General features: G+C 38.9%; 1 protein-coding gene across 7 annotated transcripts in view; it reads right to left on the reverse strand.

Annotated features, from left to right (window-relative positions):
- The window catches only part of LOC141746663 (hyccin 2), a 74,852-nt gene that overhangs the window by 26,368 nt on the left and 35,416 nt on the right, over window positions 1-13,068 (reverse strand). For 5 of the 7 annotated variants that reach the window (XM_074595603.1, XM_074595606.1, XM_074595605.1 and 2 more), the window contains 5 exons: window positions 12,782-12,877; window positions 10,907-11,023; window positions 10,098-10,185; window positions 6,125-6,284; window positions 4,758-4,925 (listed from right to left, as the gene is read on the reverse strand). In XM_074595603.1, coding sequence (XP_074451704.1) covers window positions 4,758-4,925; window positions 6,125-6,284; window positions 10,098-10,185; window positions 10,907-11,023; window positions 12,782-12,877 — 629 coding nt within the window. The remainder of the gene's footprint in view (window positions 1-4,757; window positions 4,926-6,124; window positions 6,285-10,097; window positions 10,186-10,906; window positions 11,024-12,781; window positions 12,878-13,068) is intronic. The other 2 variants (XM_074595611.1, XM_074595610.1) reach the window with 1 other exon arrangement.

Here is a 13,068-nt window from a genome sequence, read left to right on the forward strand (position 1 = left end):
CTAATCCACCTGGTTTTCACCTGCTTTAAAATTTCTGATTCTCAGCCAATAATCTTCCTGTCATATTTAGCCGAATAACAGTATCTAACAATAAGTACTCCCTGAACTTGATTTGCCTTTCCTCTTCATCACTTTTATCATTTAGAATATCTTCCAAACTTTGTCTATAAACAAGAATTAGGCCCCATTTGGTTAATTTGTTTTAGTTCTGCCTGCAGATACTGGCGTGGTTAAAAAAAAAACAAACAAACCAAATCAAAAAAACTCTTTCAGACCATTTTTTTTTCCAGACTATTTTTATCTTATTTGAGGCAAGATCTAAGCATGTTTAGGATCTCTTCCAGTCAGAGTAAGCTCTGGCAAGTGCTCAGTAAGCTTCAGAATTAGGTTGTTTCCTAGGCCAGCAGTCACAATGCTCCAACAGAGGTAGAAGGTACTTGTTTCGCATAGCTAGCACTCCAAGTAATGTGACTATACTTTCTGTTGGAGATTAACCTAATTCCTAGTTCTCTCTCCTCCAGAGCTCAATCCTCCCTGCATTTCCAGCAGGGACCTATCTAGGTCCTTCCACCATATTTGCTTTTATCTCAGCATCTAGATTTTTCAGAGAAAAACCCAACCCTTGTGTTAAGAGAAATTTAACCTCTGAAACACTCCATGTTGCAGAAGAGGCACCATGCTTTTGACTGGAATCTCCAAGAGAAAAAAAAAGCCCGACAAGCTTCTTTCTTAAATCCCTGTTTTCAGGCCTATAATATGATTAGGGCTGCACACGAAGACTTTTCTTCTTTTTTTTTTTTTTTAAATCTTATTCCAGTCCTTTTTCTAAGCTCCAAGTACTCAAAAGAAGAGTTATTGTTTCAGTAGAAAACAGCATTTAAATTTCAAAACTGAAAATGGAGCTTGAGTTTGCTCCATGTATCTCATTTCAATGTGAAAAAGCCATAAAGTTTAATCAGGTAAGCAAAAAAGGAGACATTCATGCTGTAAGAATTTTGCTTTTCTTTATAAAAGCTGTGGATCCTGATTATTTGTGAGGAATCTGCAAAGCCTATGGATCTGTCTCAGCTCAAGCCACTGTACTGCTCTACTGGCAGCTTCTGTTCAACCCAGCTTGCCTCCAAGCAAACATGCTTACATCTCTTTTGTGGAATGGGGGAAGAGTGGTGGCAAGGATCTGAGAGACTCTAATATTTGAGTAGAAGCTCATCCTTTCATGCCGATTGTTAGCAGAGCACTAAGGAACATTTTACATTATGGCAAGTAGAACAGACACAAAGCTTTCAGTGTTGTTGCTGCCTCTGTGTAGCAGGAATATAGCCCGATCCAACTTCACATTTCTGTAGCCTAAAGCAAAAGAAAACTGCAGGGAGGTTTTATTATTCTGTTTTAAACTTGCCTCTTATTTTCAGAAAACTTTGCCTTGGAATTACCATGTATCAGCTTACAAAAGATGTTTAGCCATCTCCAAACAGACCATTCTCGGGCCTCTCTCAGAACAATGCAATGTGAGATTATTCTGCAGTTTTACATAGTTCTGTTTGACTCATTAGCCTCCCAGAAGCAGAAAGGTAATATAGCTCATGTTACTGCAGTCTCCCTTCCTTGGCAAAGACTTTAGCCTTAGAAAAAGAAGCTTCTTAAGTTTCAAGGGCTATTATAAAAATGAAGGGTGCATTGCTTGCTTTAACTTCCTGTAACCATATTTAAAATAGAATACTTTCCCCTCCCCCTGCCCACCCTTTTTGGTCAAACTAAACCTTCATCTACTCATGAAGATGTTAAGTGTATTTTCATACATTAGACAGTGATATATTTTATTCACAATCCAGCACATCTCCATTCCCCCCACCCCAACCTTCCCACACATAATCAAAGGTGATAATAAAAAATGACGTAACTGGAACATACTGTAAGCAAGAGCACTTTTTCAATAAATCAACATTTAAGTTTCTTTATATAATCATGCAAAGCTGAATGAAAGCATGTTTGGTTACAAGCAGCAATAGCAGCAGATGAAGTCCCCTCTCGAGCCCTTCTTATTCAAACGAAAGATGCGTAACTTGTAAGAAGGCATCTCCAGACAATGATGCTAAGATTTTTATTATTACAAAAACATTAGTTGTCCTCAAAGTTTACATTAAAATATTGCTGAGTAATGTAACCAAAACAGACATTCCTATTCAGGGACAGTGAAGGAGAAGAGTCACACTGAAAAAGTGGCTTTTTATCCAGAGAATTTAAAGACAAGACTGAGAGGGGTTGTTGCAAGTTTTTGGATGCTGCAACTATACAGAGGCCCAAGCAGCTCAGCAGTGCTCAAAAATGAAGAAGATAGAGAAGACAACATGCAAGAGAATTTCTGTCCAGTCAGATCCATATACCTACAAAAGTTCCCAGTGGGGCTGAAGTAATTCAGCAAACACATATTCTTTTCCCAATACATGTTATTTTTCGTCTAAAAACTGCCCTCAGAAACAATCAAAAATGTTTTGAGTCCTTACATACTCTGTCTGGGGAGAAAAACCAGAATGAAGTAATGAAGTTTTCTTTTCTCCTCCCGCCGCAATAGATCAGTAAGACAACTGAAAACAAGAACTAAAAACCTAGTCCTCCCAAGCATTCTTCTACTGTAAGGCCAGAAGAGAAAGAGACAGTGCAACCTGACAAAAAACTGTATCAATTGCAGTACAGTGTGTATTCAGGACTCTCACTGTTCCTTATTAGAATAAGTCTGTCCCCAAAGACTTTGGTTTTTATTTCTGTACATAGTTGATCCTGTAGATGTAGATACAGCATACACTGACGCAAAATACTGCACACAACCACAGCTGCTACCACTCTGAAGTGGAATACCTTGTAAGGCGTTATCAAGTCATTCTTGAAATCTTCTGGTTTTTTCTATTTATTGGGTCAAAACATTGATCTGAAGAAGGGGTTTTATATAAAGCTTTTTAAAGTGACTTTCATTCTGTTTATCCTTCCCATACCTGAAGGCTGAAAAGTCACTAGAAATGATCAGTCTCTCATTATGTTGTTTAATATTAAAATGATATCTATGAGAGGGAATTTGCTAGCTGAAACTTTTTGTGAAATCAGCATCAGTAAAATAATAGACCACTATATATACACACAAAATTCTATACTGATAATCAAGCCAAATTCCATTCCTTGGCCTTCTCCCAGACGCTATGAACTGGCAGAAGTCAGGTCGCCCAAGCATGTAATTATACATTGCTAATGTTAGAGAAGTGAAGGATATTCAACCCACTTCTATTGAAGTAAAGCATGTAGAAAGATGCCTTATCCAAGAACATGCCAAACTATATAGATGTCTTAAAACAAACTAAGACTAGATGGCCGTATCTTTACCAACTTCTTTCCCACTTCCCGTCTCTCCTAGAAGGTTCTCTGCAGCTGAGGACTTCTCCATATCCTTCAGGTCATGCACATGCAAAGTTTAGTAAAATGGAGTAAGACCAACTGAAGAAGTGAATTTAGGAGAAGACAGGACTCATTTACTGAGCATGCTCAAGTTCACTATGCACCAACGAGTAGATAAACCCACACTAAACATTTTTATGCGGCTACCTTCTACAGAAGCATGATGTCTTAATTATCGTTTGATAGCAACTATGATTAAGGGTATGGATCCCATGACAACACTACATTAAGTCTCCAGATTATTGTTTCCAGAAGAACAAATTCCAAAACCTATGTAGTTCATATCCAAGTGTGCAAATAAATCTCATTTATGATCAACTGACATGCTTACAGAGGCTAGAAATACCAAAGGAATGTTCAGATAGAAAAGATGACTTAAGATAGGAGAACATTTGAAAATATATTTAGCTACATTTACAAGAAATTAATTCTCCTCTCTGAGGAGAAATCATGATTAAATACAGTACTCAAAATCATGTCTTTTATGGAGTAAAGATGAGAAAATTAATAGATGAACTTAAGCAAAATAAATTTCTACCAGCTACTCTATGTGCTATTCTTGGCTGCAGAGCAGACATATGAAGTCCTACAGCACTTGTGTGGACAGCACGATTAAGAAATCAGTAATTGTTTCTAAAGTTTTTAGAAACATGACAACCTGGTTTCTTCTTGAAAACACAAGCACTTTTTGGGTACTCGTCTTTAGAGCAGCCAGCTCATTCATGTAAATAAGCTGTATGTGTATGAGTTTTCAATTAAAAGATGACTAGCAAATAAAAACATCATCTGTCTTCGACAGGCTTGACTTTTAATGGGAACAGGAAACTTTGTTCTTGGAAATTTAAAAACTGCAGACTAGCAAGACACTATTGTAACTAAGTCGTAGCCAAATCCATTTATACTCTGTACTGTCTATTTTTCAGGACTAGATTCATGTTCAACTGGTGCATTTTTTCCTTCTGAATATTAGATTAAACATGCTCAGTAATAGAAAGTTTCCAAGCAATCCCAAAGCTCTTGGCTATTACCCCTGGGTTTAGGGGTTTTTTGCCTTTTTTTCTTTTTTTTGCCATGCCAAGCAGTCTTTCACCACACAGATGCAAGCCCCAGGCCAGCCCATGTGATAACAAAAGGTAGTACCTGACCTGATGTTAGGTATATAGGGGATGCGTGTATTGCAAAGAGAAGCTAATACACCCTGGGATAGCGGAAACACACACTAGAATGGAAAGAAGTTCTGCTTGGGGATAGGGAGCCAGGATCCTCCTCCAGCAACTGCCTCACTGACTTCTGCCTCCTCATCTCTGTCCTACCCTCTGTTGTGGCTGCTGCCAGGGTGGGCTCCGGGAAGCCATGCTCAGGGGTCCTGCGCATCAGCACCTCCCCCTCTTGCTCACGTTTGATCCCTAGGTCTGTGGAGCCGTGTTGGATCGGTGAGCCAGGTATGCTTGAGTCAGCCTCGTTTGAGAAGTCAAAGCCATCTGGGATTCAACATATAACATTTTAGTGCTTTTCTATTCCTTTCTTGGCATTCCAACCCAGGCAGGGAAAATAGAAAATTTATGTGGACATGGAACAAACACAAAACACTACCCGTGCTTAGTTAGAAGTTGTGAGAACATCCACAGAAAGGGACAGGTGGGCTATACTGTAAACCAGAGACCAGCAAATGAATATAACGGCAACTATGGTGAAGACAAACATGATCCAGAGTCCTGAAAACAGAAGACAGCTACTTGTTGTCCTGGACATCCTGATTCAGCTGAAGACCAGAGATCATCAAATCCTTTGGCACATGATACAGAAAGGTGGGGGGGGGGGAGAAGAAAAAAAAAAAAAGAGTACCACAGGAAAATATGTAGTCCTTGTTTTCAGAGTACTTTGCTCTCAGTTTATTTTTAGGTTATTCTACTTTTCACCTTCAGCCATTTATGCAGGTTTTTTTAATCAATATTTTATACATACAGCAACACAGCTTTATAAGTATGAGAAAGTGATTTAAAAGCAAGCTTTTTGCTACACCTACACTGAAGATGTCATCATATCAAGGTAAATATTACTACATTTTTTTTTTTTCTTCATACAGTCAAGCACACTTCCATACGACATGAGTACTCACTGAGGAGAAATAAGGACAAATTCTAAGCTAACCAAAGCTATTTTATGACATGGCCCCTCTCTAAATTTGGCCGTATGAGCGAGCATTGTTTTTTTGCTCTCTCACTGCCTTCAGTAGCTTTAGAGGTAGCTGAAACCCTATCAAGGTCTGGATAATACCATTCATTCCCTGAACTATTTATGATGGCAGGCAGTTGAGTTTTAGTGTGGATTAAAGGAGGACTCAAATTCTAAGCCAAACTCTATCCCTACAATTTTATGCTGTGTTACACAGAGAAAAATAGAAGTCTTATTGAACGTTTTCCAGCTTCTCCATTTTCTCACCTACCTCATAGGTTATCACCAAATCAAAAACAAAACAAACACCTCAAATGTTCATGTTCATGCAGTGCTCTGAAGATGTAAAACACTATACATTGTTATGGAATATAACTTTTCAAAAACAAACAAACAAAAAAAACCCAACCATTGTTCTGCAAACATTCAAACTCAGAAGCCAGATTACAGTGATGATGATGAATACAGTACACTACAGTATTTGCTCTTGGCAGAGAAAGCTCACCTTCTCTCCTCCAGCGATGACGACGGATAGAAGCTGTTGTAATAGCAGTCCGAGAAATCCTCGGCACTGTCGGAGTAACTTCTACTTTCAGTACCTTCTGGCCTTCTTGCGATGCATCAGGAGCATCAAAGGGCAGTGAATTTTTCATGGCATTTGCAACCTAAGATAAAAGTAAAATGCTGTACTACTACTGTCCTTGACTGCACCAATGGCACTATTAGATCTCTTGCTGGAAACAGAAAGGAAAACACCAGGAATTGTTAATTATACCAGATCCCAAGCAGATGCATGGCCCCATCCCCAAGATTCACAGTTGATAACTACATTGAAAAGCTCATCACAAATCTATTCCCAAAAATACAGCTGAATTTTCTCCCATTTATTTCTCCCAATTTCTCCCCAAAATTCTCCTATTTCTCTCTTTTAATAACCCTTTCTAACAGCACAAATTGTACTTCTGGGAGCTGAGGAGAACCATATGGAGATTAAAAAAATGACAATCAATGCAATAGTAAAACTTTGAAACACTTGAAACAACCAGTTTGAATTGAGTCACAGCCCTTCTCTTTGACAGAAAAAAAAGAGACAAAACTGCGATCCTTCAGGGTGCAAAAAAACTTGCTCACTATGTCTAATCCAGCATTGAAAGGCAGGAAAACAAAGAAACAGCACAATTCAGACTTGACTAGCCAAGTCTGCAACTATCAATGACAAAGGAAGGCTGGTTTCAGGCCAGACAACCACTCCTGCCTACCAGAAAGGAGCTCTAAAAAAAAAAAAAAAAGAACATCCGAAAAGAAGCATTTAAGTACATCAATAAAATACACTGGATAAAGGTGCTGTCACAATAGGGACTTGCTGATCCATACTTCTCCTGTACCAGGCTAAGAAAGCGTGTGCATCTCTGCACTGAAGACAGGGATTTCCATCTGAAACAAGCACAGCACTCATGTTCAGCGGAAGAGACTGACTGACTGGAACTGAGCTACTCCCCATGTCCAGGCTATCTTGCCAGTAATACTGAGTCTTGGTGATTTGTTTCCCCCTCTGCAGAAACTCCCAGTTTTCATGACTATGAAACCAATACCCAGTATTTGTTAAGAGATACTTTTCCCAGAAATCCTTTCCTTCGCATTACTACTTGCCCTTTCCAGTGTAGTCTCTGGGTAACAGTGAAAGACGACTGCTTCTATGTTACAGCTATTTCAGCATGGGGGTTTTTTTGGGGAGCGGGGAGAGTGTGTGGGAGGTGTGTTTAAGTCCACAGGCAATATAAACCCATTTAAATAATAGCATTGCATTGGCAATCCCAAGCACAAATACAGGCTGGGCAGAGAATGGCTTGAGAGCTGCCCTGAGGGGAAGGGCTTGGGGATGCTGGTGGATGAGAAGCTCAACATGAGCTGGCAATGTGTGCTCACAGCCAAGAAAGCCAACCGTATCAAAAGAAGCTGCATCAAAAGAAGCGTGGCCAGCACGTCAAGGGAGGCGATTCTCCCCCTCTACTTTGCTCTGGTGAGACGCCACCTGGAGTACTGCATCCAGCTCTGGAGCTCTCAACACAAGCAGGATGTGGACCTGTTGAAGCAGGTCGAGAGGAGGGCCACGAAGATGATAAGAGGGCTGGAGCACCTCTCCTGTGAGGACAGGCTGAGAGAGTTGGGGTTGTTCAGCCTGGAGAAGAGAAGGCTCCAGGGAGACCTTACAGTGGCCTTCCAGTATCTGAAGGGGACCTACAGGAAAGACGGGGAGCGACTCTTTACGAGGGCATATAATGATAAGATGAGGGGTAATGGTTTCAAACTGAAAGAGGGGAGATTTAGATTGGATATCAGAAAGAAATTTTTCACTATGAGGGTGGTGAGACACTAGAACAGGTTACCCAGAGAAGTTGTGGATGCCCCATCCCTGGAGGTGTTCAAGACCAGGCTCGATGAGGCTTTGAGCAGCCTGGTCTAGTGGGAGATGTCCCTGCCCATGGCAGGGGGGTTGGAACTAGATGGTCTTTAAGGTCCCTTACAACCTCAACCATTCTATGATTCTGTGTTTCTATGGATCTACTATATTGTCAAAAATGTATCTCCAAGAGACATACCCAAACACAGGGACCGTGATGGTTCTCACTGTAATGATGACTGACAGTATTCTCATAATTATACAAATAGCTTGAGTACAGAGATCTAAAAATAATCCTAACGTGGGGGGTTGCCTGAGTATTAAATGGACTTCAAAATTTGCTGCTGTTAGGAAATCCTAGGCAGAGGCTGAACTTGAAACTTACCTGGGATGCTGCACAGGTGATATTTTACTTGGTGCCACTAGTTTTAAGTTTAAAATACAAAATTTTATCATGCTGCTAGATTATACACATCTCCTGGAGAATGCAATGAGATGAAAGGACTCCAACCTTTGAAAAAAGTCAAATCGCTTGAATATACAGCATGAGGCCGAGGACATGCAGGTCATCTTTTTACAAAACTGAGAACTTCTTAAAACTGCTTTTTAAAAATTGCAGTAAAACAAGATAGGAAGCAAGACAATGATCAGAGTATTAAGAAAACTCCACAGATGTGCCTGCACGCATATACATGAAAAACCTGACAACTGGGGAAGGGGGAAAAACTGGTGATGTTGTGATGTCACCAACACAGACAATGGGATGGAGAGGTAAAAGTAGCTTTGGGAAAAAAACAAAGATGTTCCAGAAGATTCTTACAATTAGAAGTAATCTCTAAGGCTAAACTGAATAAAAATGAACAATACGGACTGAAAATTGTCATATCATCAATTGAATTAGGTTCCAGATCCTCCTACACGCTTTTTAAATGTAATAGTTTTTGATAGGGTGGCCCAATTCAGCAGGTTCAATATTTAATTTCAAACTTTCAATCTGATGGTGCAATGAGTCATTTCCAAAAGGAACCAACTATTACAATAATTCAATGGATACCAAGCATTAAAATGAATCACTGTCAGAAAGCCTGTAGATGTATTTTACAGCCAATATTAATTCATCGAGAGAATAATTTTACATAATGTATTGCAGAAGTGAGGGATCTCAGATTGCCACATAAAAAGATTTTTCCCAATCCACTACTTTCTCAGTTACGTAAAAAGTAGTGAAATTTTATTGCTGTTAGTTCAGAGGAGCACTAACGGCTTCTAACCATAATTCTGATGCAGAAACTGAGACGTTGGTCTTTACTTAATTCTCCTTAATTTTCCCTCTTATGTTGATCCTCATTCCTACATCTGACAAAAAATAAAATCCTTCCATTACTCTTTTCTCTGTCAACTTCCTCATCCTTTCCAATAACATCCACCTGCATCCAGCCCAGTTTCACCACTTTCCCCATTTCATTTCTCTCTTCTTACAATCAGAACAGCAAGTATAGCGGAAACTGAAAAAGCCAAACAATCAGAACAACTCCATTCTATTGCTATTCCTCTAAAGAAGGTAAAGATTAAGACCTGTGTGACTTTGATCAATCAAAATCTGACATTGACTTTGGAGATGAAGCTCTTTAAACTCTGTCCTGTTGTTGCCTTTTCTACTGTATTATTAGTTTAACCACGCAGCATATTCTAAACCCCAATGATGGTCTAGAAGCAAAGAAAAGCACCCTTTTTGCAACAAATGTCTTATGACATATAACCATTCGGTTTAGCTTCTTTGATTCACTCATGAGTAGCTCATGCCAAAACAACATAAACATTTTGATCCACCTGTAAAACATTAGAAAATCCTAGCTGTCAGCATCAGTGACTCCTCGGAGATCCCAGCACCCTAGCTTAATACTCAAGCAGAAAAAGCACGGTATAAATAGCTATGTTGAAAACATCAGCTGTTAACAGCCACTTGCATTTGGGAGCACAGTAAGTAGCCACAAACGCTTTAATTACCAGTCCACCTGAGAAACACATCCATATTCCTCTTAACCAAGTCCATAAATTGCAATGGCTTATTTCTTACCAGCAGAGGCTGTGAGTAGAGTTCAAGCTGTGCTCTGTAAATTATGTCCTCCAATACCTCCTGGCCAAGATCCCACTGACCATTATATCTAAAAAGTAAAGAAAGATATTTATCTTTCATATCTTATGAACTCAATCTTGTCTTTTTTTTGCCCAAATCCAACTCTTCACTTCTTTACTTATATAGAAAGTTCATCAGCTGCATGTACACCACAGCCCCTTCGCTTCTTTTAAAAGTATAGACAAAGGACTTTATTATTAATCTTGTCAATATAACAAAAAAGCCGCTCCCTGTCACCTCCAAGCAAGACAAAGTTGATGCCATAATCAGGACAAAGTTGATGCCATAATCAGGACAAAGTTAAAACAATAAAAAAAATGGGGTCAAGATGTAACGGTTAACACTACTTAGCAGAACTGAATTTCCATCAGAAATGGGTTTTTGCTACCTCAGAAGCTACTGATATTCAAGAGGTCTGCATTTCATCAGGTTATCTTGGCATCCAAGCTCATTATGCTTGAGAACAGAAGGTATTTGGTGGTAGTGGAAACTTGGGAAAAGATGAAACCAGAAGCCTAGCTCTCTTCAGCACCTACTATCTGGCCCTTCATCACCTAATTCAATGCTGATAAAGATATTTTCAAATTATCATGGCTGAGCAAGCAAGTAATGGGAAATACACTAATCAAGTTATAAACTTCTGTTATCAGTTTAACTTTTTTTTTTCCAATCATAAAACAACTAGCATTTGTATTTTATTTCACGTAAAACCAGACTTTTCTCTTTACAGAAAAAAGCCATCCACTTACATGGCGTAATAGACACCTGTGAGCAGCTGCACCATGAAGTCAGGGTCTAACACCACTCTACCACAGTGCTCTTTCCAGCGTTTCTCATGCTGCCGTGGAAATCCACTCACACACAGCCTGAAAAAAAAAACCCACCATTATAACAAAATATTAACCCCACAAGGACTACAAATGTCTTTACAATACAGAGATTTTAGTTGATTTTCAAAATTTATTTTTCAAAATATAAGTACACAACACAGAACATTCTTATGTTTCTCTCCCAACCATTAAAGCAGTTTTACAACACTGCCTTGAGATGTGACTTGCTGATAATCCAGTGTTATTCTCATATAGCCATCTGTTTTCTTCAAATCATAACCAGCTTCTAAAGAATGAGGATGGCAAGATGTTCTCTACTGACAGCCACTAAGTAGGAGATTCTCCACAAAATTCAGAAACCAAAACCAACTTTCTTTAAAGGAAACACTTCAGTGGTATAGAAGAGAAACCTGTCATCTCCTAACACATGAGGACAGCATGCAATCACCTTTTACCTAAAGGTGAATAACGTAGATACTGTATTCTTGAGAATTCCTCTCAGCTGCCTTCTAAAAAAAATACTTCTGACCCTTGAGAAAGGGCCTGCCTTCCCATATACTGCATCGCATTGAGTCTCCGTAAAAAACAGAATAATTTATTCATAACTTTCATATCTGAATCTTCATCATGGAAGCAACACATGGCCACTAACAGATAATAACTGCTGCATGGTTTCAAAAACAACAAAAAAATCCCTAACCTATAAAACGTTGTCTCTTCTCTACCCACAGATCTAATTTTCAAATGCAGGAAAATTCAACATATTTGGCAAATTTAGCACAGCCAAATGAAGATGAGGGAAGCATACCAAGTATTAACCCTGTTCCCACTGGAAACCATGGGAAAGAAAACAGGCTATAACCTTAACTGCATGTGTGTGCCACTACATAATATATGTTGCTGGAAGCTAGTCTGATCCTTCTTCCTACATAACTGAATTGCATGTAATGCTTTTCTTTTGTGGCAGTATTGTGCTGAAGCAAACAAGCTAAATCAAAAAACGTTTAAAGAGGTCCTCTGTTTTGGGGTAGCAGGAAAGAGAATTTATCTCATTTGAGACAAAAATGCTGGTAAAAACAGGCATGTGAGAGTATCAGATACACTTAGATTTTTCAGAACAAAAAGCAGGGATCTTTGCCAACCAGATACTTCCAAGACTACTGAAGTAGAAGGTTATATAAAGGCCATGTATAAGAGTTTGAGAAATCACAGTAGTGAATTCTCCAGAAAGTGGGATGTTATTCTCAGGAGAAAAAAAAAAGAAAGGAAGGGAAAAGAAAAAAAAAAAAGAAAAAACCAAACACCAAAAGCAAAGAAAAACCTACACGAACCACTAAAACCCAGAACAGTGTGCAAACACTTCATATAAACCATCCTCAGAAGAAAGACATTAATATGTGGAAGTAGAGGAAACCGGTGGTATTCCTCACAGGATTTTTAAGCTGGCCATAGCAAAAAATGTCTGAAAGACAAGTAAATCCAAAAAATGCAAATCAGTCTGAGTAGCTTCAACTAATTTTACCAAAAAATCGCCTTTTTTTTTTCCCCTTTCCAAATAACAGAAAGTTGCATAACTAGAACAAAAGCCCATGCAGTAGTAAAGTAATCCACGTGTTTTCTCTGTATGAAAGCACAGCTTCAAATTTCCAATTAAGTTGCAGGACTGACCAAGATTTACACATATTAAGTTATTAAACACAACAGGTAAATTAATTCCTTTTTTGCTGGATGAATATTTAGGAGTCTAGATGCACCCTGCAACCTGCAAGACTATTTCAAAGGCAAGTGTCTCACCTGGAACCCATCCTACAAAGTGATTGGTAAGAAGAGGCAGGCATATAGACGATAGCAGAATTGTAGCACAGCATAAGAAAGCTCAGCACCTCAAACCTGAAAAGAGACAAGAGCAAAACCTTGCATAGTTTAAATTCTTACTATTTCATCAGAATTTAACACAAGAATTCTACAACTCAGTCTCAAAAAATACCCCCCAGGAAAAGTGTCAGAAATAAACACACAAATCCATAAATCCTCTTTCATTATAATCCACTAACTGGAAACAGGCTATTAAAGGTGATATT

This window comes from Larus michahellis, chromosome 7, assembly GCF_964199755.1.
Source record: "Larus michahellis chromosome 7, bLarMic1.1, whole genome shotgun sequence".
Classification (NCBI taxonomy): Eukaryota; Metazoa; Chordata; class Aves; order Charadriiformes; family Laridae; genus Larus; species Larus michahellis.